At 44.6% G+C, this 23,685-nt stretch overlaps 3 protein-coding genes across 4 annotated transcripts; 2 read left to right on the forward strand and 1 right to left on the reverse strand.

Moving 5' to 3' along the window:
* The first annotated feature begins 803 nt into the window (after positions 1 to 803).
* Positions 804 to 6,618, forward strand: LOC147239589 (uncharacterized). Its single transcript, XM_086194901.1, has 10 exons — positions 804 to 1,018; positions 1,382 to 4,039; positions 4,119 to 4,164; positions 4,291 to 4,440; positions 4,668 to 4,757; positions 4,907 to 5,011; positions 5,146 to 5,259; positions 5,652 to 5,723; positions 5,947 to 6,018; positions 6,355 to 6,618. Exons 2-10 carry the CDS (start codon positions 1,463 to 1,465, stop codon positions 6,387 to 6,389), a joined length of 3,261 nt encoding a protein of 1,086 aa, XP_086051027.1. The 5' UTR covers positions 804 to 1,018; positions 1,382 to 1,462; the 3' UTR covers positions 6,390 to 6,618.
* A 500-nt stretch (positions 6,619 to 7,118) lies between these two features.
* Positions 7,119 to 16,070, forward strand: eif3c (eukaryotic translation initiation factor 3, subunit C). 2 transcript variants are annotated; one of them, XM_086194904.1, is made up of 23 exons: positions 7,119 to 7,276; positions 8,419 to 8,536; positions 8,623 to 8,688; positions 8,783 to 8,972; positions 9,067 to 9,192; positions 9,377 to 9,428; positions 9,675 to 9,799; positions 10,166 to 10,296; positions 10,388 to 10,538; positions 11,090 to 11,193; positions 11,449 to 11,590; positions 11,751 to 11,876; positions 12,104 to 12,197; positions 12,288 to 12,475; positions 12,651 to 12,875; positions 12,962 to 13,153; positions 13,354 to 13,525; positions 13,609 to 13,768; positions 14,194 to 14,259; positions 14,341 to 14,428; positions 14,517 to 14,682; positions 14,793 to 14,834; positions 15,035 to 16,070. In XM_086194904.1, the coding sequence occupies exons 2-23, from the start codon at positions 8,439 to 8,441 to the stop codon at positions 15,112 to 15,114; spliced, it is 2,784 nt and encodes a 927-aa protein (XP_086051030.1). In that variant the 5' UTR covers positions 7,119 to 7,276; positions 8,419 to 8,438; the 3' UTR covers positions 15,115 to 16,070. The 2 variants fall into 2 exon arrangements, with proteins under 2 accessions (XP_086051030.1, XP_086051029.1); XM_086194903.1 differs by having other exon boundaries at positions 12,101 to 12,197; positions 15,035 to 16,068.
* On the reverse strand, positions 15,348 to 22,781 carry prodh2 (proline dehydrogenase 2). Its single transcript, XM_086194905.1, has 11 exons — positions 22,426 to 22,781; positions 21,854 to 22,206; positions 21,564 to 21,754; positions 19,928 to 20,054; positions 19,141 to 19,212; positions 18,952 to 19,032; positions 18,663 to 18,806; positions 18,393 to 18,559; positions 17,729 to 17,839; positions 17,092 to 17,180; positions 15,348 to 16,645 (listed from the first exon to the last, which is right to left on the reverse strand). Exons 2-11 carry the CDS (start codon positions 22,082 to 22,084, stop codon positions 16,440 to 16,442), a joined length of 1,419 nt encoding a protein of 472 aa, XP_086051031.1. The 5' UTR covers positions 22,085 to 22,206; positions 22,426 to 22,781; the 3' UTR covers positions 15,348 to 16,439.
* Positions 22,782 to 23,685: the final 904 nt, after the last annotated feature.

Consider the following 23,685-nt stretch of genomic DNA (forward strand, 5'->3'; position numbering starts at 1 on the left):
ATACTTTTATAGCAGTTATTGTGCCAGTTTAGGTTTTTAACATTTTTTTAAAATCTTTTTTTGTCCGATTTCTGGGAATCATTTTGCGGCCTGCCACTTAGGACAAGGGAACCCGAGAGCGTTCCTTTAAAAATAAGTTCTTAATTTGGCATTTTGATGATGGTGAGAGAAACGGCAGTCTGTCTCTTTGTCATTCCATCGTCTCCCATAGGTGTTCAGAGGAAATGATGTCACACTGCCTGTCTGGCAAATTAACCCTGAGAATTTTCCTACCCAGTTAATGAGAGACCCCTTCCCTGTGGATGGACCATTCACTCTTTATTTATTTTTTGTCACACAGTGAAACCATACCCAGTTCAATTTTCAAAAGTGTGGCGTTTCTAAAGTGCTCACAAAATGACCAAGTCAAAATTGTAATGCTTTGCTCACCACATAAAAGCTGTCTTTGAGAATCTTATTTAGCATTTTTAGGTATCTGCGGTATATCAGCATCTTATGCTGGCATTCATGTCAGAGAGAGTTATTTGTAAACATTTCAGGAAATTTTTTGCTCTGATTCCTGGAAAGGAGGTCTATGACATAGGAGGATCTAAGAGCTGCGTTGTAAAGATACTGGTGGGTCCATGAGGAAGTCCTTAAAGCTAAGAGGAAGCAAAAGTCAGGGTTGTTACACTGAAGAAAAATAAAAACTACAGTGTTGGGAGTTGCTTTAAGTAGCCTGATTAAATTGCAGCCGGCAGTAGATGGCAGCATTGGGGCATCATTTTCTTTGCTACCCACGAAGAAGAAATCTTGAGCTGTGATTGGTTAGAATGTTCGGGCCAATGAACGAGCGTAGAGACGACATTCAAACCAAGTCTGTGCTGGTGGTGATTTCATGGAGGTATTTGATGTTGTTTTTGGGGCTCATTTTACATTAACGGATGGGTATTCAAGCTAACTGTGTTACGCCGGGAAAGGGACTAAATAACAAATCTCACCGACTCAAAACTGGACCTGGCAACGACTGTTGACACGGGTAAGTACAAATTATTGTTGCTATCTCCTCGCATAAGCGAGCGGTTATACAGTAATGACAGCAATATGCTTGGCTAGTTTTTCCTTTACTTTATCCTTTAACAGCTTATCATGGGTCTCATTTACACCGTCGCTGGTGTTTAATTCTCTGAACATGATTTGAAAATGTGTAGTGCTGTAAGCTATAAGTGACAAACCTAATTAAATACTTAATTCAGCTGCTATAAAGTTGCACTTTGAATTATTTTTTCTTTTAACAACAACATTCGTTAGTTTACCAGAGATGGTAATGATTTTTATACACGTTTACATTTACTTGTGTAAAACAATTGTTTGCATTAATTATGAATCATTTCACCCACAGGCTGCAGGCAGTGAGAAGTCAGAAACCTCTTTATCAAGCCACCCCTATTTATTTAGTGTAGAGGCATCAGACCTCATCAGAATGGCCTACAATGCAACAGTTAATACATTTGTTCAGGAAGATCAGGAGGCTGATGAATGCCGAGAAAATATTCCACCAGGCGTCACTGCTAGGACTGCTAAGCCCAGGATTCTAGTTGGAGAAGTGGAAGCACATTGCTCTCCACAGGAGGGTGGAGAAAGCAAGCCTTTCCCTGACATGTGCACGTTTGCAACTCCAGCGAGCAGCGGAGTCAAATCAAGGTCGCTGATGTCTGGAGAACCTGCCAAAAATGGAAACAAACGTCCTGTTCACTGGATGGATGACGAATTCTTCCCAGAGATTACTCTCGTCGATATCACATGCGATTCCTCGATGGAGGTGACTAGAAATGAATCGGCTCTTTCTGACAGCCTACGAACCACTCCTGTATCTGCAAGAGCGTCCGTCAGGACGCCAAAGCGGGTCGTTGATGTGAATCTGAACACTAAGATGAGTTCTACCTTAACGCCAAAGAAGGAGATAAGTTCGCAAGCTGAGGGAATGTCTACCTTGGAGGTCACTCCGAATATTTCAGCAGTGGATAGTCTGAAAAACAAGCCACCATCAGAACGCCCAGCTGTGGAACCTGTCAAACATGAATGCAAACCTCATCAGACTGTACCTGTTTTTCCTGTTGACAACACCACAGCGGACTGCCAGAAATTGACCGGAGATTCCAGCCAACGTACCAAATCAGGTTATTGCAGTGGCCGCTCAGGGGCACCGGATGCTCCAGTGCAGTGGCTGGATGCTGAATTCTTTCCAGAGATTACCCTTCTCGATATCACGTGGGATTCCACAATGCAGCGGACTAGAAATGAATCGGCTCTTTCCGACAGCCTGCCTTCGACACCTGTTTCTTCAAGGATCTTGGTCAATACGCCAAAGCAGGTTGCGAATGTGAATTTGAACTCTAAAATGAGATCTAATTTCACCCCAAAGGTTGAGAGAAACATGACAATTTCACCAGGAGGTAACACGTCCTCCTTAGATGTCACGCAGAATGTTTCAGCAGTGGGTAATTTGAAAGATACCAAGCCATCTTCTGAGTGCAGTAGAGAAATCATGAGAGAAAAGAGTGGACAGGACGTGATTCAGATTTCAACTGAGGAAAGTACACTCACTGGCAACGTCACCAACACCGTATCCTCGTTTAACGAACAGTCGGACCTGAAGTGTGCTGGGATGAGCAGAACGAAAGATTGTTTGGAAGTAACTCAGGATTTTGAAAGCAGTCGGCCCTCGTTGGATCCCAGTGGACAAAACATGGCAAACAGTCAAACATCCATCGAAGGCCCACTTGGCACACACCCTAATAATGTCACCCATGATATTAACTCCTCTTGTGACACGTCTGCCCAGTGCTCTTTGTCAAAAGTACAGAGCTCTGACGTGCACTTTAACAGAAATCCAAATCGCCTCACCCCTGAGCTTCAGACTGAACCAACGGACAGCTCTAATAATGCAGAGGGCAACGTTGAAAAGCTTCAAACCAGCCATGAAATCAAGGCGACACAGCCGGTACAAAACACAAGTGTGTCTCTCCAGTCCTGCCAGCTTGATGATTCTAGTGATTTCAAAACCAAATCTCAGAATAGAACGTTAGATTTTCCTCCTTCAAATGTCAAAACGCAGACGCAACCCACAGATTTGACTCCTGCGGTCTGTGAGAAGAACACGGCTGTTATAAATCAGACTCCCCCAACTATGGAAGCGAGTGGTTTGTGTGACGTGAAAAACGCCACTTTTGATCGGAACTCTCTTCGCAAATCCGGTGGCGATGCTTTAGATAACACGGGTGTGTCAGCTGTTTGTCCCCAGAGCAACACCTCTGACGGTAAACCCCCTCCTTCTAAACCAAATAGCACGATAACCATGTCAGAAAGCAGTCTCCTGAGGGACTCCTCATCCAAGGTCTGCAATGCAACTACTACTCCTAAACAGCACAATTCTAAAGTCTCATCTCCTGAACTGTCAAGTCATAATAGGACAGCGGCTGGTGTAGACACTAATTCCAAGATGGCTGACCCTCTTCAGGGTACATTTGAAGCTAATCCTGCTGCAGATTTACCCTCTGGGTCTGGTAAATGTGAGACTGTGGAGCGTTCGCAACCAGTGACCAACGCTCTCTCTGACGCTTCGGGTCATCAAATCATTGACATGGAGAAGCAAAACGATGATGCCAACACTTTCAATTTAGATGACACTTTAGATTTGAAGGCAGATGCTTTAGTTACCTCAACACCGATGACTAACTGTAAGATCTTCAACTTCACCGCTGAACGGGATGAAGTCAAAATTCAGATGGCACAGAAAAGACTGTACGGGGATGACCTCAGCAAGCCGGTGGGGCAGGTGTCATCAGACGCTCCATCAAACATCGTCAGTGGGCGAAAGACATTCTTGACACAACATGTGACTAAATCCCTTTTGCCGCCTGCTAAAGCTGGTTCACACCTGTTAAAATACAAGGCGGCCCCCGCACTTGCTGGACGGGGTGAGCCACTGACCTCAGGTCTGCCCATGATGAGACGAAGACCTCAAGCCGAAGCCTCAACTCTTGCTGCAACACAGGAGGTAGGCTCGAGCAATGATAGCGTGACATGAACCCTGCACTGAATGTCAATTTACAGCGTCCTCTGTATTTTCTTTTTAGATCACAGGAATAACCAACCACTACAACTTGCGTGCTACAACAACAGGTAAGCTATATATATGTGTGTGTCTATATAATTTTTTTTTCTTCAGTTATAAATATACGTTAAGCATTACTGCGTGTAATCTTTCTGGGATGTATGAGGACGGTTTTCTTCCTGTGCCTCCATTAGGATTAAAGCAGCCCAAATCTGGACTGCAGAGACCCCAGGTGAGCAGCATACCATCAGGTATCCAGAGAGCCGCACCAGGTCTCAGGCCGCCATCGGCGAGAACCAATGCAGCAGCTTCCTCCAGTACCAACAAACTCTGTGGCTCTACAGGTACACACACATCCCCAGTTTGTTCGTAACCTGAATTCTGTCCTTAACTTTTAAAGATCAAAGACATGTCTAAACAAATCTGACGGTATGGAGTTCAAATCAGGTCGTGCTGTGCGTGTGTAACCCTTTTACACAACGATCTTAGCCGAGATGATGCTCGGGGATGCGTCGCCATCTACACAAACACACTTATTCATTACAGCTGCTTTTCCTTCTGTGTGCAACAGCTTCCAACATTGCGGGGAAGAATTCACAGAAAAAGAAGCACCCATTAGCCAGAGGGGAATCTTTGCCAGTGGCCAAGAAGAAGAAGACGGGTAAATACGTACAAAGGTTTTGTTTCTGGGTTGTTGTTGTTTTTTTTTTTTTATTGCACTTTGGATTTCTGACATTTACAGAGTGACGACACCTGAAATACGGGGATTAAAAGAACATTTTGAGGTTGATCTTAATGTCTTCTTTTCAGACGCTCCCTTTTCATTGTGTCGCGCTGAAGCTTCAACATCAACCTGTGATGCATCAAACCCGCGCCGGCCTGCATCCTCCCAGAGAGCTAAAACCCAGAGAGGTGGTGGGTTGAGATTATATCTTGTTTGGATGACAAATTATGTTTTAGTGTGTAGGATTTTTAGATTTCTAGCTCTCAGTGCGTCTGTGAAACATTTACATCTTCAGAGCAAAGGATGTCACATGTCTCGCTTTCAGATGCTGCGGTTCTAACCAGCACTGCTGAGACCTCGACGGGCTGCAATGCTGCCAGCAGAAAGAGCCTAAAACTACCAGGAACTAGTCAGAGAGCTGTGCAGGCCAAAGCCAGTGGTAGGTTGGAAATGTTTGTGGTAATTAATAATGAAATTAATTGTCCAACAATACTCATGATAGTCCTTGATCCAAAGACAAACTAGAGCTTCCCTCCTGTCACTGTTTTTGTGACCGATTCCCTTCACACAAATACCAAATCATAACCAAACAGCACCAACTCTTCAGTTAAGCCACAGGGGTTTTGTTTACCAGAGTTCTTTTGATATAAACAAGACACAAAGGGGCCTTTTCAGAAATTCTGTGGCCAGCTCCAACATGGCTGCAGCGTTGGCTGATGCATTATTCTAAACATATTATTGCCGATATCCTGATTGAGTCCAGTTGGACGTACAGTTAAAATATACAGTTTTTGAGTTATTCGCCCTCAGCGTGAAACCATTGTATTGCAGGTTGCAGCAACTGCGTCATGCGTGAGGATCAACTCAAAATGCAATCCGAAGAAATACTGAGACTGAAACAAGGTAGGACTTCTTGTTATTCTTTTACCTTATGGATTTTAATTACAACCAATTTGGAAAACGTGGTATCTCACCAGAATACAACACACTTCAGTGAATCAGCTGACACCCACACTGTGACATTGCTCAGCTGTTCTGCTCAATAACATGTTAGCAGGTTTGGGAAATCAAGACTCCCTCTTTCTTTTTATTTTCTCAGACAGTTGATTTTCTTTCTTGTTTCCAGGTTGCACCGACTGTGCCGAGCTCAAAGACAAACTTAAAATGCAGTCCGAAGAAATACAAAGACTGAAAGACGGTACAACTTGTGCTTTTGTCTTGATTACTAAAGTACAGGTTATTTGGAAGTGTGCTGTAATATTTTTGCATGAATTATCAGTGAATTTCAAAATCCCCAGTTACTTTCCATAGTGTGTGCTACTCATAAAATAGTTACCGTAATGAGTATTAATGGGAGCAGATAGAGGTTGGTGCTGTTCACTATCAGATCAGGATTTGGTGTAATATTACCTCCTTTTATTCTGAGTATTTCTTGATCTGGTGTTGTCCTTCTGTCAAGTCCATAATGTTCATTTTGTCAAATATTACGATATGTAGTCACGTGATTAATGCACGTTTTCTTTTGTCGTTCCAGAGCTGCTAAAGTACAAGCAAGACGAAGAACTTTAATTACAAGGACGGACACACACGACTATTAAGCTGTCTATTGTCAATAAAATGACACTGAATTAAATAATAAATATTAACCCTAATGAATTTAGAACGCATAATTAAAACTAACAAAGTACACTTTTGATTTCTAATGACAGCAGCTGCATTAAAGTGACCTTTTTGTGTGCTGGAAGTTTTTGACCAACAGGTTATCTCAACCTGCAACTCTGCTTTATGGTGCCACATAGGGAGGGAGGGAGGGGGGGGGGGGGGAATAACCAGAAAAACAATCGTCTGATTAACAGACTTTAGAAGATGGGGGACCTATTAACAAAGAAACGTTACACCAGAAACTCTGCAGAACTCGTTTTAACACATTTAACTTGAATTTTTAATACTGTTATCCTTGATGAGGAGGTTTTCCAGGACCTTATAGTGTTATTGATTGCGCTTGTAATGAAAGGGCTGCTGCTGTGGAAGTATCTGTCAATGACGCAGATCTACCTTGTCAGAAAAATATTAAATATTTATACGTAAACTTACAGTGACTTTACTTGGAGCTGGATGATATTCCGTAAGAATAACCATGTATCTAATAATCGTATTTTAAATAAAATATGCTGCCAGTGAGTGTCTCTAGTATTTGAGTTTCTTTTATCGGTGTAATATAAACTGTAACGTCGCCCTCCAACAGATAAAGATTTACCTTTATATTTGTAGCCGCTGGGGGGGCAGTATAACGTACGCAGCTCTTCTGTTGACCCGAGAAGTACTTCCTTTCCTGACGCAAGTGCCCGGCAAGCCTGCTACACGCCTTTATCTGAGGCCTTCGTACAGCAAAACTGGATTTTAAAACGATTCAAAGAAGAAAGTCAGCGCCAAGAATCATTTCCACAAGGACTTAGGTGAGGTTTTTTGCACAATTGACACAAACGTGTTCGATTATTTTGTGTTAATCTGTGACTGGGAGGTCTGTTGCTCCCTCTTGATGCTAGCGGTAGCTTAGCATCTGCACCACGCTAGTTCGCTTGTGCCTCGCAAGTTACATTATTACATTTGTTAATACCGTGTTGGCTAGTTTTCTAAGTGGGCACGGCATGTGTTAAATTATATTAACTTTGAAAAAGCGTACTTCAAGCAACCTGTAATAGTTTTCGTGTCGGGCGTTTAAATGACTGCGTCTGTCAAAGCTCCGTTGCACCGGCGATAAAGGACGTCGAAGAGCATCACGTTCAGGCGTTTGTGCGTGAAGTTAAACAGCTGGTCCACCTTTAGGGATCTTTATTCCTCCCTACCAACGCATTGTGAAGCAACAACCTGTGTATTTTTGTGGCCGAAGCATTGAAGCAGTATAGCCACATTTGTTTAGCCTAGTAAACGACTAGCTTGCCCGTCAAAACATAAACTCTGCTAAGGTATACTTGCTATGTCAATTTATGGGCTGTTATAAAGTAACACTTAACTTTTAGCTATACCCTCGTGAGACTGTCGCTGCTGTTATGCACTCCATTTACACCTGGATGTAAGATAACTGTAGGATAACGTTTGATCACGTGGAAGTACAGGTGTAGATGCACTGTACATGCATTGGGGACGATTGTGATCTGATCAGATCTGCTAAAACCCCTTTGGAGGTAAACTGTATTCACTGGTATACTGTAGGTCACTATATTGAACAAAATCATAAAGGTAAATGCATCGTCTATCCACATTCAACAATTCTGTGGGCTCAAATACATCATCAGTATGGTGGAAACTACTTAAGGTGGAGTAACTTATCAACAAGGTGGTGGAAGGAGTCATTATCCTTGAAGGTCCCAATGATGGTCCTCTCCCAACACTCTTAACTGTGTTCCTCCATCCATTTCCCCATGGACAGGGGTGGCCCTGAGCACAGCGAAAATAAAAAACACAGCATAACACCGCATGCACCTCCAGTACTATCTGATTGCAATCCAGTCACAGTAAACACATTAATGCCAAGTGTTAAGAGGGCCTGTGTTATGTTGATTTGACTTTCTCTCATGCTCATCATTTCTCTGTCCAGTTTGACAGCTCTCTTAGGCAATGTCTCGTTTTTTCGCCACCGGGTCTGACAGTGAGTCAGAGGAGTCCTCATCCGCCGATGAGATCACCCCTAAAGCACCCGGGACAACTTTCAAACAGTCAGTGTGATTTATGTTAAATTCCATCATCCTGACTGAACTGGTATTGTTTGGCGTTATAACTCACATCAGTATCGTTTCCATAGGTCACTCCTGCTCAGTGACGATGAGGAGGACACCAAGAGAGTGGTGCGCAGCGCCAAAGACAAAAGGTCAGTGAGGCTGGTGGTCGAATCTCAACTTGGTTGTTACCTTTCTAGCAACATTCTTAACACTTAACCAATTTTTATTTCTTCCCGTTTTTAGGTTTGAGGAGTTGACCAACCTCATCAAGACCATCCGGAATGCCATGAAGATCCGTGACATGGCCAAATGTCTGGAGGAGTTTGAGCAGTTATGTCGAGCCTTCCTCAAAAGCAAGAACATTGTGGATAAAGAGGGTGTTCCTCCATTCTACATCCGTCTCTTAGCTGACCTGGAGGACTATTTGAACCAGGTCAGGAAGTCAACCTAAAATGTGTCTGCTGCTAGATAATAGGAATTTGTTTAGAACGGTGCTGACTGACTTCTTATGTTTGCGATCTTTCCAGCTATGGGAAGACAAAGAGGGCAAAAAGAAGATGAACAAGAACAACGCAAAAGCCCTCAGTACCCTTCGTCAGAAGATCCGCAAGTACAACAGGGATTATGAGACAGAAATCGCTGCTTACAAGGAGGTAAATGATGCGGGTATTTTCTCTCTGTGATTCCAAACTTAGCAGAAACTTGCATCGTAATTATACCTGTAAACTTAAAAGTTTGCTAATCAGTAGGAGGCTGGAACTGATCAGCAAAGTGGAAGGTTAATTGTTGGCTTCAGAAAACAGATCAAATAAAAATCCTTGATCTCTTCTCTCCCAGAACCCACAGGAGTCTGCAGATGAGGAGGAGGAGAGGGGCCCGGAAGATTCTGGTAGAACTGCGGTTTATTTGTACTTTAATCAAATGATTCTTGTGAAGTTAGTCAAGGAACGTCATAAACAAGTAGCAAAACCCAGCATCAATGCATCAGTGAAATGTTTACATACATATTGAACAAGTTTGAAGCTTTTTCGGGTTTGTAACGGGTGCATCTGTAAAGAACGTGTAGGCCATGATGGTTCCATTGAATAAGTACAAGCAGCGTCTCTATAGGTATCTGTGTTTCTTCCTCTGCAAGGTTCTTCCTCTGAGAGCGATGAGGAGGGTGGAGATGATGGCGTATCCGCCAAATCCTTCTTGAAGAAGAAACCTGAGGCTGCTCCTGAGGCCAGCAAGTTCCTCAAGTCTGCCAAAGGATCTGGGGTACGGAGCCAGCATGACATGTAACAGTGTGGAGCTGAAAGAGTTGCTTTATTTATCGATTGTTTAATTGGTTGAAAATTATTCCCAACCTTTGCTGAGTTTCAGCTATTGAACCCCTAAATTGTGCTGATTTTACACAGTTTGAGGATGTCACCTTAAGAGGTGGCTCATTCACATTTTCACAACTGTGTTGTGTAACATAGCAAAAGATCATTTTAACTGACTGAATAATTTGCAGATTTATGTATCATATAGGTTGCCTGTAATCAATGACGGATGGAAAGAAACACTCACAAAAAGAGCCAAGTTTTGTACTCACGAAGTATGACACCAGCTCACGTGTTGGATTTCTGTTGGCTATGACAGGATGAGTCGTCCTCCAGCGGTGAAGAAGAGGACGATGAAGACTGGAGCTCAGACTCTGTGGGCAGTGGCAGTGAGAGCTCGGACGAAGGGGAAGGAAAGAGTTCTTCTCTGGCAATGGCCTTCCTCAAGAAGTGAGTCTCCCTCTCCACAGTACGAAGATGTGACACTCGCAGTACCAGTTGTTATTTAGTATTATCTAATATGTAACCACACACCCGCCAGGGCCCAGGTTCCCGATAAGGCCAGTGAAAAGGTTGGGAAAAAGAAGAAGACCAAGAAGAAAGAGCGTGTGGAGGAGGAGGCTGAGGAGGAGGGAGGAGAGGAGGTGGAGGGAGGCTGGGAGAAGGTGAAGGGAGGCGTCCCTCTGGTCAAGGTAAAGAGAAGATATCAGAAGCCTTTTCCTGAGCGACTGCTGCTCTGATGGTCTTTTCTGAAATAAGAGAGAGCAATAAATGATGCGCTTGTCTAGTTTGAATGTCAAATGGAAATGAGAAATTTCTGAGGAGCATTAAAAATAACAGCGCAACTGCTACCTAAGATATATTTAGAGGGAAACTTCTCCAACATTGACACGTTGACCAATATTATTAAGTAAGAAGAACTATATAAGGTACCAGTGGTAAAATATTTTATTGGATCAAAAGAAAAAGTACTATTCATGTATTTGCACTGTTTAGAGTTCGATATTAATCCTAATCCTTCATTGATGATCGAGCAGATTTCATGATGTGATCTGAGTCTTGCCTATGTATAACAGTACTGGATAACAAACCGGTCACATTTCTGAAGACATAAGACTTTTCTCTGACTGAGACGTTGGTCAGGCAGAGCCGAAGGAGCAGTGCAAGAAAACATTAAGTTCAAAAGAAGCAGCCACCTCAATACATCATGGGGTTTTTTTTGTACTGGATTTGCTTTCGTCAGGAAAAGCCCAAGATGTTCGCAAAAGGTACCGAGATCAACACGGCCGTGGTGGTGAAGAAGCTGAATGAGATCCTGCAAGCAAGAGGCAAAAAGGGCACGGACAGGTAACGCCGCCTCGTACTGCACCTTCACTCACAAAAATCAACAGTGGTGAGACTCGTGGTATGTTTCACACACTCTCCCACAACGCAGGTCTTTGTATTTCACTCGTGAGGTCTAGGAAGTACTTAAAACATAAATTCCATGTGTTAGAAATGTTCCGTGTGTAGCATTTTCACGAATACCAAACGAAACCACAGTTGGACGCTACCGCGCGTAGCCTTTTCAGATGCTAACGTTCTCTCGGTGGTGTCTGACAGGGCTGTTCAGATCGAACTGCTTCACGCTCTGGCTGCCATCGCTGCTGAGAACAACCTGGGTGAAGGAATCTTGGTCAAGATTAAATTCAACATCATCGCCTCCCTGTACGACTACAACCCCAACCTGGCCACCTTCATGAAGGTAGGAAACCCTGTTTGGCCAGAATGTCTTTTAAATCGGTCTTACCCTGACCACCATGCACATTTTCTTTTGTTACTATTTTTATCATTGGAGGCATTCACAGCAGTGATTAGGACTCTGATTCTGGTGTTTTGGTGGTTTTGTGCTCGTGCTCCTTTAGGCGGACATGTGGAAGAAGTGCCTGGACTGTATTGACGAGTTGCTGGACATCCTCTTTGACAACAACAACATCTTCATCGGGGAGAACATTGCAGAGGACAGTGAGAACCTGGCCATCTCAGAGCAGGTACCACCTCCTCTTCGACCTCAGCAAACATTGTCATATGCGGTCTGTGCTGTATATTTACTCACTCCTCCATAACATGGAATACTCCCGTCCATTGTTTATTCATCTCACACACACACACACACACAGCTATCTCTGCACAAATTTGAGAATTTTCATCTTTTAAGCCGAAGTAAAAGAATTCCATTGCTAAAAATCCATATATTTCTGGACTGTGTGTTCAGCAGCCTTTCCGGGTGCGTGGCTGCATCTTGACGCTGGTGGAGAGGATGGACGAGGAGTTCACCAAGATCATGCAGAACACTGATCCTCACTCACAAGGTAATCGGTAACGGCAAGTACTCGGAAGGCGTCGTGTCTGGTTTTAAAGCAGCTCCACGGGGCAGCTGATTGCTCTTCTGTACTTGGCAGAATATGTTGACAACCTGAAAGATGAGGGGCGAGTTTGTGGCATCATTGACCGGCTGCTCTCCTACCTGGAGAACAAGGGTAGCACGGAGGAGATTTGTCGCGTCTACCTACGTAGGATCATGCACACCTACTACAAGTTTGATTATAAGGCCCACCGGCGCAGCCTGGGCCTCCAGGGAGAATCCAAGGTGAGTAATCACCAACCTGCAACTAACAAAGGATTACAGGAATCACTTGTCAGAATGGCTTTGGTTTTTACTAACTGAGGAGGTAAAATCCAAACGGACGCATGTAGGATGGAGGGAATCTTAATCTCGGTCCAAATAGAGACACCATGTGATCGTCTTCCCTTCTGCTCCGTAGTCTGAGCAGGACCAGGAGGAGAGTGAGGGCGAGGACAGCGCTGTCATCATGGACCGTCTCTGCAAGTTCATCTACGCCAAGGATCGCACTGATCGTATCCGCACCTGCGCTATTCTCTGCCACATCTACCACCACGCTCTGCACTCCCGCTGGTACCAGGCCCGCGACCTGATGCTGATGAGCCACCTGCAGGACAACATCCAGCACGCTGACCCGCCTGTGCAGGTCAGACAGAGCTGCATTTATGCGCAGTTACAGTTTTACACCCTGAGTATGAACACTTAACATCAGTTTGCTATCCTTCCTCTTAGATTCTGTACAACAGAACCATGGTCCAACTGGGCATCTGCGCTTTCAGGCAAGGAATGATAAAAGATGCCCACAATGCCTTGCTGGACATCCAGTCGTCAGGCCGTGCCAAGGAGCTCCTGGGTCAAGGTTTACTCATGAGGAACATGCAAGAGAGGAACGCCGAGCAGGAAAAGATCGAAAAGAGAAGACAAGTAAGTCCTCCTCAAACAGGAAACTCTTTTTGTTAGGTTTCTGTGAGAACAACCATGCGGCCTTCACAACAATGTCACTTCCTGTTTTTATTAATGTTTGAACTGTTGGCCATTTTATTTGTTGGCCATGAGGTTGTGTACAGTAGCTGCAGCTCTATGATGACCAGACTTGACTTCTAACATGTTGGCATCCTCCACAGGTGCCATTCCATATGCACATCAACCTGGAGCTGCTGGAGTGTGTGTACTTGGTGTCTGCCATGCTGCTGGAAATCCCCTACATGGCAGCTCATGAGTTCGACGCCCGCCGCAGGATGATCAGCAAGCAGTTCCATCACCAGCTCAGGGTGGGGGAGAGACAGCCCCTGCTGGGTACGTTACCCTGCAATCTTTTACACCCAAATCCATAGACTACCAGAGGCCACGGTTATATTTCTGTCTTTATCCTTCTACAGGACCCCCAGAGAGCATGAGGGAGCACGTGGTGGCAGCCAGCAAGGCCATGAAGATGGGAGACTGGCGTACATGCCACTCGTTCATCATCAATGAAAAGATGAACAGTAAGGTTTGGGACCTGTTTCCTGAGACGCAGCGGGTCCGAGAGATGCTCGTCAGGTGGGCACGCACTTACTCACAGTTAGTAGATGCTCCCAGACCTCTTTGTTCGGTCTTTTTCCCCTCAGAACTGCCTGGGAGCATCCCCGAGATGTTGAATTAAAGCTTCAAGTTCCATCACATTCTAAAAGTGCTCCCACCGAAGACGTTCCCATCTACTGCACTCAGTCCCGCTCAAGTCTGGGTTGACAGGAGCTCTGTGGGACGTTATCCAGCTGAAAGTAGCCATTAGAAGATTGACGCACCGTGGAATTCAAAGGCTTTGTGCTGCTCCACGTAGTTCTACTGTATAGTGATGCTCTCTACAATTCTACAATTTCATTTAGCAGACGCTTTTGTCCAAAGCGACGTAGAATACAAGCAAGAATTCAGACCTAATTAAGGAAAAATTGAGACCTAATTGCTCTCACTGTTTTCCTGTGCAGGAAAATACAGGAGGAGTCCCTGAGGACTTACCTGTTCACCTACAGCAGCGTGTACGACTCCATCAGGTCAGCACCAGCAGCTTTTTTTTTCAGGACATTTGTTAAGCTCATGTAAAAGTCCACCCAGTAATTGTGTGTGTCCTCCAGCATGGAGACTCTGTCCGAGATGTTTGAGTTGGAGATCCCCACAGTTCACAGCATCATCAGCAAAATGATCATCAACGAGGAGCTGATGGTACGTTTCATGTCAGGCGTTGTCATTCAAGAGTGTACAGACGACTTCTTGTTTTTTGGTGTTAAAAGTGGTGTCCTTGTTCTGCCAGGCATCACTGGACCAGCCCACACAGACGGTGGTGATGCACCGTACAGAGCCCACCTCCCTGCAGAACATGGCCCTGCAGCTGGCGGAGAAGCTGGGCAGCTTAGTGGAGAATAACGAGCGCGTGTTTGACCTGAAGCAAGGCGTCTACGGCGGCTACTTCAACAGAGGTGTGTTTAGGTCACACGCCGGATGTGTCTGTGGGTGCACGTGTCACCAGGTGGAACAAGCCTTTCTTAAAAACTATGCTAATTGGTGGTTGTGTTTTTTTTAATTTCAGATCAGAAAGGCGGATACCAACAGAAGCAGTCCTACCAGAGAGGTAAGAGCTGAGGCTCCCCCGATGCTCTGCAGGGGCTCTTTTATTCTGGGTTGTTTTGAAATGCGATGCTTTTATTTGCATTCAATGGAAAAACAACATGTACATTTCAATTGAATCTTTTAACGTCCGAGCAGTTTTTGCTTTGAAGCAGTTGTAAATTACTACCTTGCTTATGCTCCCTGGAATCTTCTGGTCCACAGATCAGAAAGGTGGCTACCAGCAGAAGCAGGGGGGCTACCAGCGAGGGGGTTACAGAAGCCAGAACCAGAGCAACTACTGAGCTTTGGAAAACGTGGATTTCAGTCCCGCAACTCCGAACCAGTTTTCATTCCATGACCACCGCCCGCTCTGAGCTTGTCTGACTGAGAACTGCTGCTGCAGCTGCATGGAGCGGTAGTTCAGCACCGTCACCTCACTGGGATCCATGTTAGGAGTTGCAGTGCAGCAGCACAGTCAGGTGACGGACACATCTAGAATCGTTATCAATAATCTAATAAAGAATATTCAACCGTGTTTTAAACCGCCTCTTTACTGCAGTTATGACAGTTAAACAGTTTAGCAGCACATTATTCTGTCACCAACAACACTCAGAAATGGAACAAGTGATTTAACGTGAGCACATGAGACTTTCCATCTCAAAGAACAAGCAGAGGGTCTCCTACTTTCTCCAGACAGATGCTTTTTCTTGCAGGAAGAATTATTTCTCGAGATGAGACATCAAATGATTTAGCAATGCTCTAAAAGACACTTTCACTCACTTCAAACAGGCAAACGTGATCAATCCTGGTCGGATACCAAACATTCGCTACATTTCATGACATTAAGAGGACTGATGCGAATAAAGAACTCCAACCTGCTAATCCTTCTAGATTCAACAGCAACTGCTCTACTATAAATGTGCAGTTTGCGTAATAAAGTGACACGATGTTGAGTAAACATCTCCTTATTTTTGTGTTGTGGAAAACCTCAAGAGAAAATACTTTTAAAAAAAACAAAACATTAAACCTTGAATGGACTGAGTAGTTAATATTTACTGATGTAGAGCAAATCAATGGTAAATCGGCTGGAAATAAATAACCCAAACACCTGTTCTTTGAAACCTTTGTGTTGGGTTGTGAGGTTTCTCAGATTTTTCCCTGGTAAAAGGGTTTTCTGTGGAGTTTTTCCTCAGTCGATGTGAGGGTCTAAGGGCAGAGGATGTTGTTATGATGCCATGTGAAGCCCTTTGAGACAAACTGTTTGTGAAAACGGGCTATACAAATAAAATTGCCTTGCCTTGCCTTGCCTTGCCTTGCCTTTGAATGCTGCTAAATCTTTTACAAGGTTAGCAAACCCTGAATTAAAATCTCATCTACACACATGCAGCCTTCCCTGATTCCCCAGGGAAGAGTTAGTGTGAATGGGAGCCAGAGTAGACGTTGAGGATATCTGCATTGGGAAGTTACCACCTCAAGACTTGATAACGTGACAGGGAATACACTGGGAATGTTGTGTTGTTAATGAAAGCCGGACTGTTGCTGGCAAAGGTGTCTAACTCCTGCAATTAGCACTGTCGTCCTGATCAGGAGCCTGATATTTAATCCTTAGGTGGTTCGGTATCGGAGTTCATGCGAGTCCTTCCTGTCTGGTTTCCCTGGCTCCCTTCAGCCTCAGGCCCAGTCTCCTGCGCAGCTCTTGCCTCAGTAGGTCTCGCTCTTTGCGGATTCCCTGCAACACGGTGCGGTTCTCCTGAGCCCGGCGCACCAAGTAGGGAAGGGTGTCATCCACCGAACCATACGGAACCGACTTATACACGGCGTAACCCTCCTTAGCTGGAGAGAGAGTCAAAAGGTCCACATGAACTTATTAACCTTTAACACAGCAACGTGAGTGAATATCACAATTTTCAGTCCTTTAAATATACATATTTTACATATAACTTTGGGGAAAGGAAACCACATGATTTTCTTCTGACGAAGAATTTTAGTAACATCTGATTTTCATTTTGCTTTTTAGCACTAATGAAGAGAGTATAACTCATTCTCAGTCATTTAAAATAAAACTGCACAATGCAGTATCAGGCATTTGTCTGAATTTTTAAATAAAACGTGGCGCACACTCACAACACGGCTGATTAGCGGTTCTTGTGTCACTGCCCTGGTGTAGACGGCTACGTGAAGGTGCTTCACGTGTTCAGCCGTTCGTTTTTGAGCGCAAATGTTTGGATTCAAGTATTCGATTGATCACAGTTGAACAGAAGAGTTCGGTGACCTCTCACCCAGAGTGAGGGAGACGTGGTCGCACATCCCCAGCAGCTGACCAAAGCACACCGACCCGCCATCTTTGTTTATCCCCAAATCTTCAATCCTGATGAGAAAGAAAAGGTTAAAGTTAAAGCCAGTATGAAGTTATTTATGAGTCAAATGAGAACCCCCTGATTTAAACTAAACATGCAGAGAAAATGGAATATTTGCACTTTAACATTAGCATTTCGCACCTTGTGGTTAAAGTTGAATTTTGCAGTGTCATTGATGTTGCTGATCTGTGAATTAAGGTCTTATTCAGTTTATTGACTGAAAAGATAGTGTTTTACGACTTTACTCATTTACAACCAAAATGTTATAAAAATACCTATTATAACAACATCTTGCAGACATGCTAACAATTATACTGCTAACGTGCTGCGGCTTCCAGTTCACGTAAACGCCTGAGTCAATATGCAGCCAAAACAACGTGTAGCCCAGGCTGACGGGAGCACAGAGTTTAGGTTTAGACCAGAAGATGGCGCTACACAGTTTGATTGTCATTCTTCTATTAGGAGTGATGTCACAAGTGTTACTGAATATTGTTACAACAAGGGTTCAGTGTAGAGTTGCTTGGAGCTGCGTGACGTTATAGTATTTTTTCACTCGAACCATTTGGCAGCTCGCCTGACCGACTCCTCGTTGTGCGTGGCCACTATGATCCTGTAGCGTTCGGGGTTCTTAGAGATGACCTCCAGCATCACCTGCAGCGAGCCGTTATAACTGCACACGCACACAAGGACAAAAACACACACACAGAATCAAAAGTGACCATCAGACTCCTGCGTCTGAGGTCAGGCGTGATGTTTGCGGCATCCTTAGAAAAGAGGGAGGGTGTGAGATTTCAACTCAAGACACATGAAGAGTTTGTAAAAGATTTTGTTTTGATATGTTTATAACTCATTTGGCTCATAGTTGAAAAAAAATCCTGAAAAAAAACAAGTTGACATGATATTTGAATATTGACAACACTGTGAATGTTAATAAAAATACTCTTATTTCTTTTCCAAAACGTGTGGGAAAGCTCGTAAATGATGTTTGTCACATTGTTATTTCATTACCAGTGACAGCCGTTGAACAAAAACAAACAGGTTTGAGCAAAACTGAAACACCTGCCATCAGACCGATCCCGACATATTTCAGAAATATCCAGTGTCATCTGATGACGCGCTGATGTCATCTTGCTTCCCTCGTTCGTTAGGACAGAACGGGCATGGAGAAGGTGTCGCTTTGATCAGATTAGCCTTTCCTCTAACGTGTTATAGCTGTTTTTCACCTGTCATTGGTGTCCTCCCAGCTGTTGTGGACAGGATCTGTGCGACCCTCTTTCTGTGCCAGCCTCCTCTCTTTGTCCATGTAGGCCCCCCGTACCAACTTGACTCCCAGACAGAAACCCTCATCCTGGGACAGCCGTAGAGCTTCCAGCAGGAGCGACCTGGACTCCTGAGAGACCGCAAAGAGGGTGAAGTATTTCAGAATGATTCCGACTGTACTTTTCCCCCCTGATATTTCTAGAGCTAAAGAGAGAAATAAAGACAGCAGTTGCCTTCAGGTAACACTGGTATGTGTTCCATATCCAGGTGCCATCTTTGTTGAACTTCTTCATCATCGCCATGGTTACAAGAGACAGCGCAGGGTTCATGTATGTGTACTCTGCATCAACCAGGACGCGAACTTTATTGACACTTGCCTGAGAAACACAGTTGATCTTTATTATTTTGTGTGTGTGTGTGTGTGTATGTGTGTGTGTGTGTGTGTGTGTGTGTAAAAATTACAACATCTTCTTAATGATGATAAAACCACACTGAGGTTCTGCCATCATCTGTCATCCGTACCTCTGCTATTTTGTTGAGTCTCTTCAGGCTGCAGAGGAAGTGCGCAGCTTCGCTTTCACTTAATCCAGGGAAGTTGATTGGCTAAAAGGCAAGGGTCAAAGGTCAGTTCCCACTACATTCACCCTCATCCACATCGAAATTTGACCAGACACTTGAAAAGTGTGTGATAGCGATGTATTGCGGACGTACCTCTCCATCCATAGCGCCGACCAGGAGATCCAGGTCGTACGGCTGCTTTTCAATGAGGGTGGTGAGTTTCACCTTGAAACGGTGAAAACAGATTCATCAAACAGAGTGACTGCAAACAGGAAGAGAATCCAAGAACCACCTGCAGCAGGTGTGGACTCCTAACATGCTATAAAAGGGTTCTTTCATCTGATTTCCCCTAGATTGGGTACCACAGTTTATGTCCTGCAGTGAATCAAGGTCTTAAGAATAAAATATTCAGAAAATGTAATTAGGGGTCACAGAAACATATGCTAGCAGCTTCTTTTATCATTGAGAATTTAAAGACTGAACTATTTATTCCTTGTGTAATTATCCATCCATCCATCCATCCATTTTCTGCCATTTATCCTGTTAAGGGTCATGGTTTGCTGGAGCCTATCCCAGCTGGCTTCGGGCATGAGGTGTGGTTCACCCTGGACAGGTCACCAGTCCATCACAGGGCCAACACATAGAGACAGACAACCATTCACACTCACAGTCACACCTACGGTCAATTTAGAGTATCAATCAGCCTCGTCCTCTCTTGATGTCTTTGGACTGTGGGAGGAAGCTGGAGTACCAGAGAGAACCCACGCAGGAACAGGGAGAACATGGAGACTCACACAGAAAGATCCTGTGATGGAGCCGGGACTTGAACCTGGAACCTTCTTGTTGTGAGGGGACAGTGCTGACCACTGCACCACCGTGCTGCCTTGTATAATTATTTGAATTATTATTATTTGTTTGGTTTTTGTGGAACAGGCCTTACACACAGTTCTGGGCTGAGCAGGGCTGTTATCTTCAGCTGCATCATGGGGTCTTTACTCCAGGTGTTGCTGTGGGACATTTGCACGCATTCCAACATGGCCTCCATGTTGTCATCATATCTCTTCTCTCTGGAGGTGACATGCAAGACTATGAGTCTGCTGTTTTTGTACTCGGCTCCATGTGCTTTGACAGAGACGTAGTGAAGCATGAAGCGTTACATTCTCACACAGTCGAGTAAACAATTGGCACACAGTCAAAGTCTTGGCTGTGATTGCAGGTCTTCCTGTCAGTGGAGAGATGCACCATCTTGTCTCAGTCTGTGTAATTTCAAGTACACACAACAAAGTGTAGTACATGCAAATAAATCCCTGGGTGCACGACACACATTCCTGGAAGTCTATGATGATTTAATCAGGAGAAAAACAACCTCCACTGTCTACTGCGTCCTCTTTTTCTGCAGTTATAGCACTATCAGCGTCTACTCAGGGAGTACGGAGTCCCAGAGGGGACATGGGGAGGGGAAAAGAAATGAAACGAAGGAGGAAAAATTGTACTTTTGCAAGATCCTGCAAAAATTTCTTACAAAAGCTTCCATGTTTACTTCTGGATCAGTCAACTGAGGTACTCTGGACATCCTGGAAATGCTACGGAGGATTAATATATTAGGATGTCACATGTTTTTTTTTCATTCAAGACATCAGTTATCATTTCCTTATTAATTCAGTTTCAGTCCATCACAAATAAACTCAACCAGGGTCACAAAGTCAGAGAAGTCTTTGCATGAGTGTCTCCCCGATACCAAGTCCTCTCTTCAGATGTTTTTTACTCATTTTAAAACGGCGCCTACCGGTGAGCAGCGATGTGATGAGTGTATATTCATGCCAATCTCAAAATGAAGCTGAGTAAATCTCTCGTGGTACAGATCTTTTTCATCTGAACTGCTGTCACGGCCCCATCAGGTTTGGGTTGTACTTAGTTGCGGTTTCAGTTTCTCCTGTGTTAGTTAGTTGGTGTTTTATTCTGAAATGTACTTCTGCATTGCTTCCTGTCTTTGTCTGTTTCCGGCCTTTTTTCAGTGACCTTCCTGTGTCTCGTCCAATCAGCTCCCTCCCCGCGCTGGCGTTCCCCCGCCTGTTTCTCATTGTGTCATTAATTTGTGTTAAAGTTCAGTTACCTGTGCCGGTCCTTGTCCGACCCTCGTCATCTTCACCAGCCTCCCTGGCTGTTCTGGGTGTGTTTTCAGGTCTCTAGATTTTAGTTAATTTTGTGTCTCATTAAACATTTAAGTTTTGTCGAGTCATCTGTTCTCTGCGTTTGATTTCCCGTAACCTTTAATGTTAAAAAAATTTTGTTTTAACTTTAAACAGTTAGCGTCCCGATTTTCTCAGAAATTTTAGTTGATAGAAGCTGAGAAAAGAAGATGAGGCAATTTTGTAAGGAAAATTTGTTTTGAACCATTACAAAATTACCTAAACCTCCACCAACTAAAAATGATAAGGAGTTTGTGAAACGCTTTTTTTTTTTTAAGTTACAATGTCTAATTTAATTTTACGGGCCGTCTCCATTGTAAAACACCTTCTTTGTAACATCTCATTCCAGAGATATTCATCGATGGAGCTCAACAGAGGTGCACCCACCCTGTGCTCTCTCCCAGGTCCTCCTCGATGGGTACGGCCAGCATGGGCCTCAGTCCCAGCTGGCTCATCTTCTCCATAGACTGAGAGATCTCCTTCTCGTTTTCTCCGGCCACAAACTGGGCGTACACGGTGGGTCGCAGCAACAAGGAAAACCCCCTCCTCCCCAGCAGGGTGCGGGCGATTGACATCAGCTGAAAGAGGAAGAAGACGTGAGTCCCAATGTGAGTAACAATCCATTGTGGCAGTGAATCGGCTCTGTTCTCACCATCGCCAGTCAGTGTCATTCTCACCTTCCAGCAGTTGTCCACCAGAACAGGGAACGAGCAGAGTTGGAAGACGCCCAAGGCGCGAAGCAGCTCGCCCCAACTCTTCACCTTGAATGCGCTGGGATCCTCAAAGGCCAGAGTTGCAGAGAGAAGGTTGGGGGGCTTACTAGCCACCATCCTGGTGGAGGCATGTCCCAGCAGCCTCAGGGACAACAAGTGAGGAAGAGAGGGACGCAAACCAGAGCAGATCATCATCCCTGGAGGAGGTTAAATTGCTCCAAATGTCTTTGTTACACCTCTTTTCTTACGTCTCCTAAACTTCTATCTGACAAGTGTGATGAACAGAGGTGCATCCAGGCAGGTAGGAGTGTCAGATCCTGTCGGGGAAGGAGACAGAGATGTATTGAGTTACCTGACCCTCATGATTTTGACACAATGACAGCATCACTGTCGCAGTGTTCTTTTGGAAAGTGATACTGGCACCGTGCCTCACGCGACACGAGTAAAAGCATCAGGTTCAGTGTTGTTAGGTTACGTTCCAAAAATGAATGCAGTAAAGTCAGAAACGCAAAAAAAAGGAAGAAGAGCCCCCTTACCTTGTGTGCTGAGAATGGCCCCTCGTAGGACCTGAGTGAAGGCAGGCTATGTAGGCGCCCGCAAATGGGTCAGTCAAATCCATCATCTTTTTGCTAACCCGGGTAAATGAGTGACTACTGCGATATTCAAGTAAACATCAAGATGACCCTTAGCATCAACCCAGGTCGTCCCCTCAGTTTGGCAGCAGCTAAACAGATGGTCAAGTTTCTGCCATATCTCCCGTTGGTTTTTCACCAACTGCAAATTCAACTAATTTTATTTAAAATGACTGTTACATTTAGGTTTTAGGACTGTGAAAACAGCCTTGAGGCCTTCATTCGTGAACTCACAAAATCCAGCAGACAGAATTTGTAGTTTCAATTCAGAGATCCCTCACTGATACAGATGTTGGAGAGCGTTGAGAGAGGTTCCCTTCGACGTTTAACCCCAAACAAAGACGCCAGGAAAGGAAATGATTAACAGCCATCGTGTATCTCTGACCTGACCGACTAAAACACCTCAAACACATGCCAAACTAGAACCAAAGAAGATATTACTAATGCTGGACACAAAACCAGCATCCATTAGGCGACGGAATTATTTGTGGAGAAATTAAACTGAACCTGAGCTGATATTAACACGTCAGAAATGTCTAAAGTGGAATTCTCATAATGATGTAAAGGGAGGTGGACCCAGGGATCAGCAGGCAGAATCTGAATATCCTGAGTTTATTCCTCCAAAAAAAAAAAAGAGAGCTCTCTGGAACTGGCTGCTGGCTAAACTAAACTAAAGTGACACCTGACAATGGCAGATGAGTAATTTATCGGCATAAGTGAAGAAAGTGTTAAGACAGGAGGGCAGGGAGCTGATGGGTGGAGGGAACAACAGGAGGGCAGGGAGCTGATGGGTGGAGGGAACGACAGGAAGGCAGGGAGCTGATGGGTGGAGGGAACAACAGGAGGGCAGGGAGCTGATGGGTGGAGGGAACAACAGGAGGGCAGGGAGCTGATGGATGGAGGGAACAACAGGAGGGCAGGGAGCTGATGGGTGGAGGGAACAACAGGAGGGCAGGGAGCTGATGGGTGGAGGGAACAACAGGAAGGCAGGGAGCTGATGGGTGGAGGGAACAACAGGAGGGCAGGGAGCTGATGGGTGGAGGGAACAACAGGAGGGCAGGGAGCTGATGGGTGGAGGGAACAACAGGAGGCGACAAACTGCAAGGAGCACAACAAACCTGAAAGAAGCGCCGCAGCCTCGTTTGCTTGTTTAAGTACGAGGCA

Source organism: Aulostomus chinensis, chromosome 23 (genome assembly GCF_037954235.1).
Source record: "Aulostomus chinensis isolate RoL2024-O1b breed Wild chromosome 23, RoL_Achi_v1.0, whole genome shotgun sequence".
In the NCBI taxonomy this organism is placed as follows: domain Eukaryota; kingdom Metazoa; phylum Chordata; class Actinopteri; order Syngnathiformes; family Aulostomidae; genus Aulostomus; species Aulostomus chinensis.

What these genes read in the sequence shown, in the direction of transcription:
- eif3c (XM_086194903.1), top strand. Translation starts at nt 8,439, where the DNA reads ATGTCTCGTTTTTTCGCCACCGGGTCTGACAGTGAGTCAGAGGAGTCC. An exon ending in TGGAGGACTATTTGAACCAG is followed by an intron (nt 8,973 to 9,066) that starts GTCAGGAAGTCA and finishes CGATCTTTCCAG; the next exon opens with CTATGGGAAGACAAAGAGGG. An exon ending in AGCGTGTACGACTCCATCAG is followed by an intron (nt 14,260 to 14,340) that starts GTCAGCACCAGC and finishes TGTGTCCTCCAG; the next exon opens with CATGGAGACTCTGTCCGAGA.
- prodh2 (XM_086194905.1), bottom strand. Translation starts at nt 22,084, where the DNA reads ATGATGATCTGCTCTGGTTTGCGTCCCTCTCTTCCTCACTTGTTGTCC. An exon ending in GTCAGGCGAGCTGCCAAATG is followed by an intron (nt 17,181 to 17,728) that starts GTTCGAGTGAAA and finishes CTTTCTCATCAG; the next exon opens with GATTGAAGATTTGGGGATAA. An exon ending in CCACGTCTCCCTCACTCTGG is followed by an intron (nt 16,646 to 17,091) that starts GTGAGAGGTCAC and finishes CTCTCTCTCCAG; the next exon opens with CTAAGGAGGGTTACGCCGTG.
- LOC147239589 (XM_086194901.1), top strand. Translation starts at nt 1,463, where the DNA reads ATGGCCTACAATGCAACAGTTAATACATTTGTTCAGGAAGATCAGGAG. An exon ending in CTTGCGTGCTACAACAACAG is followed by an intron (nt 4,165 to 4,290) that starts GTAAGCTATATA and finishes TGCCTCCATTAG; the next exon opens with GATTAAAGCAGCCCAAATCT. An exon ending in AGCTAAAACCCAGAGAGGTG is followed by an intron (nt 5,012 to 5,145) that starts GTGGGTTGAGAT and finishes TCTCGCTTTCAG; the next exon opens with ATGCTGCGGTTCTAACCAGC.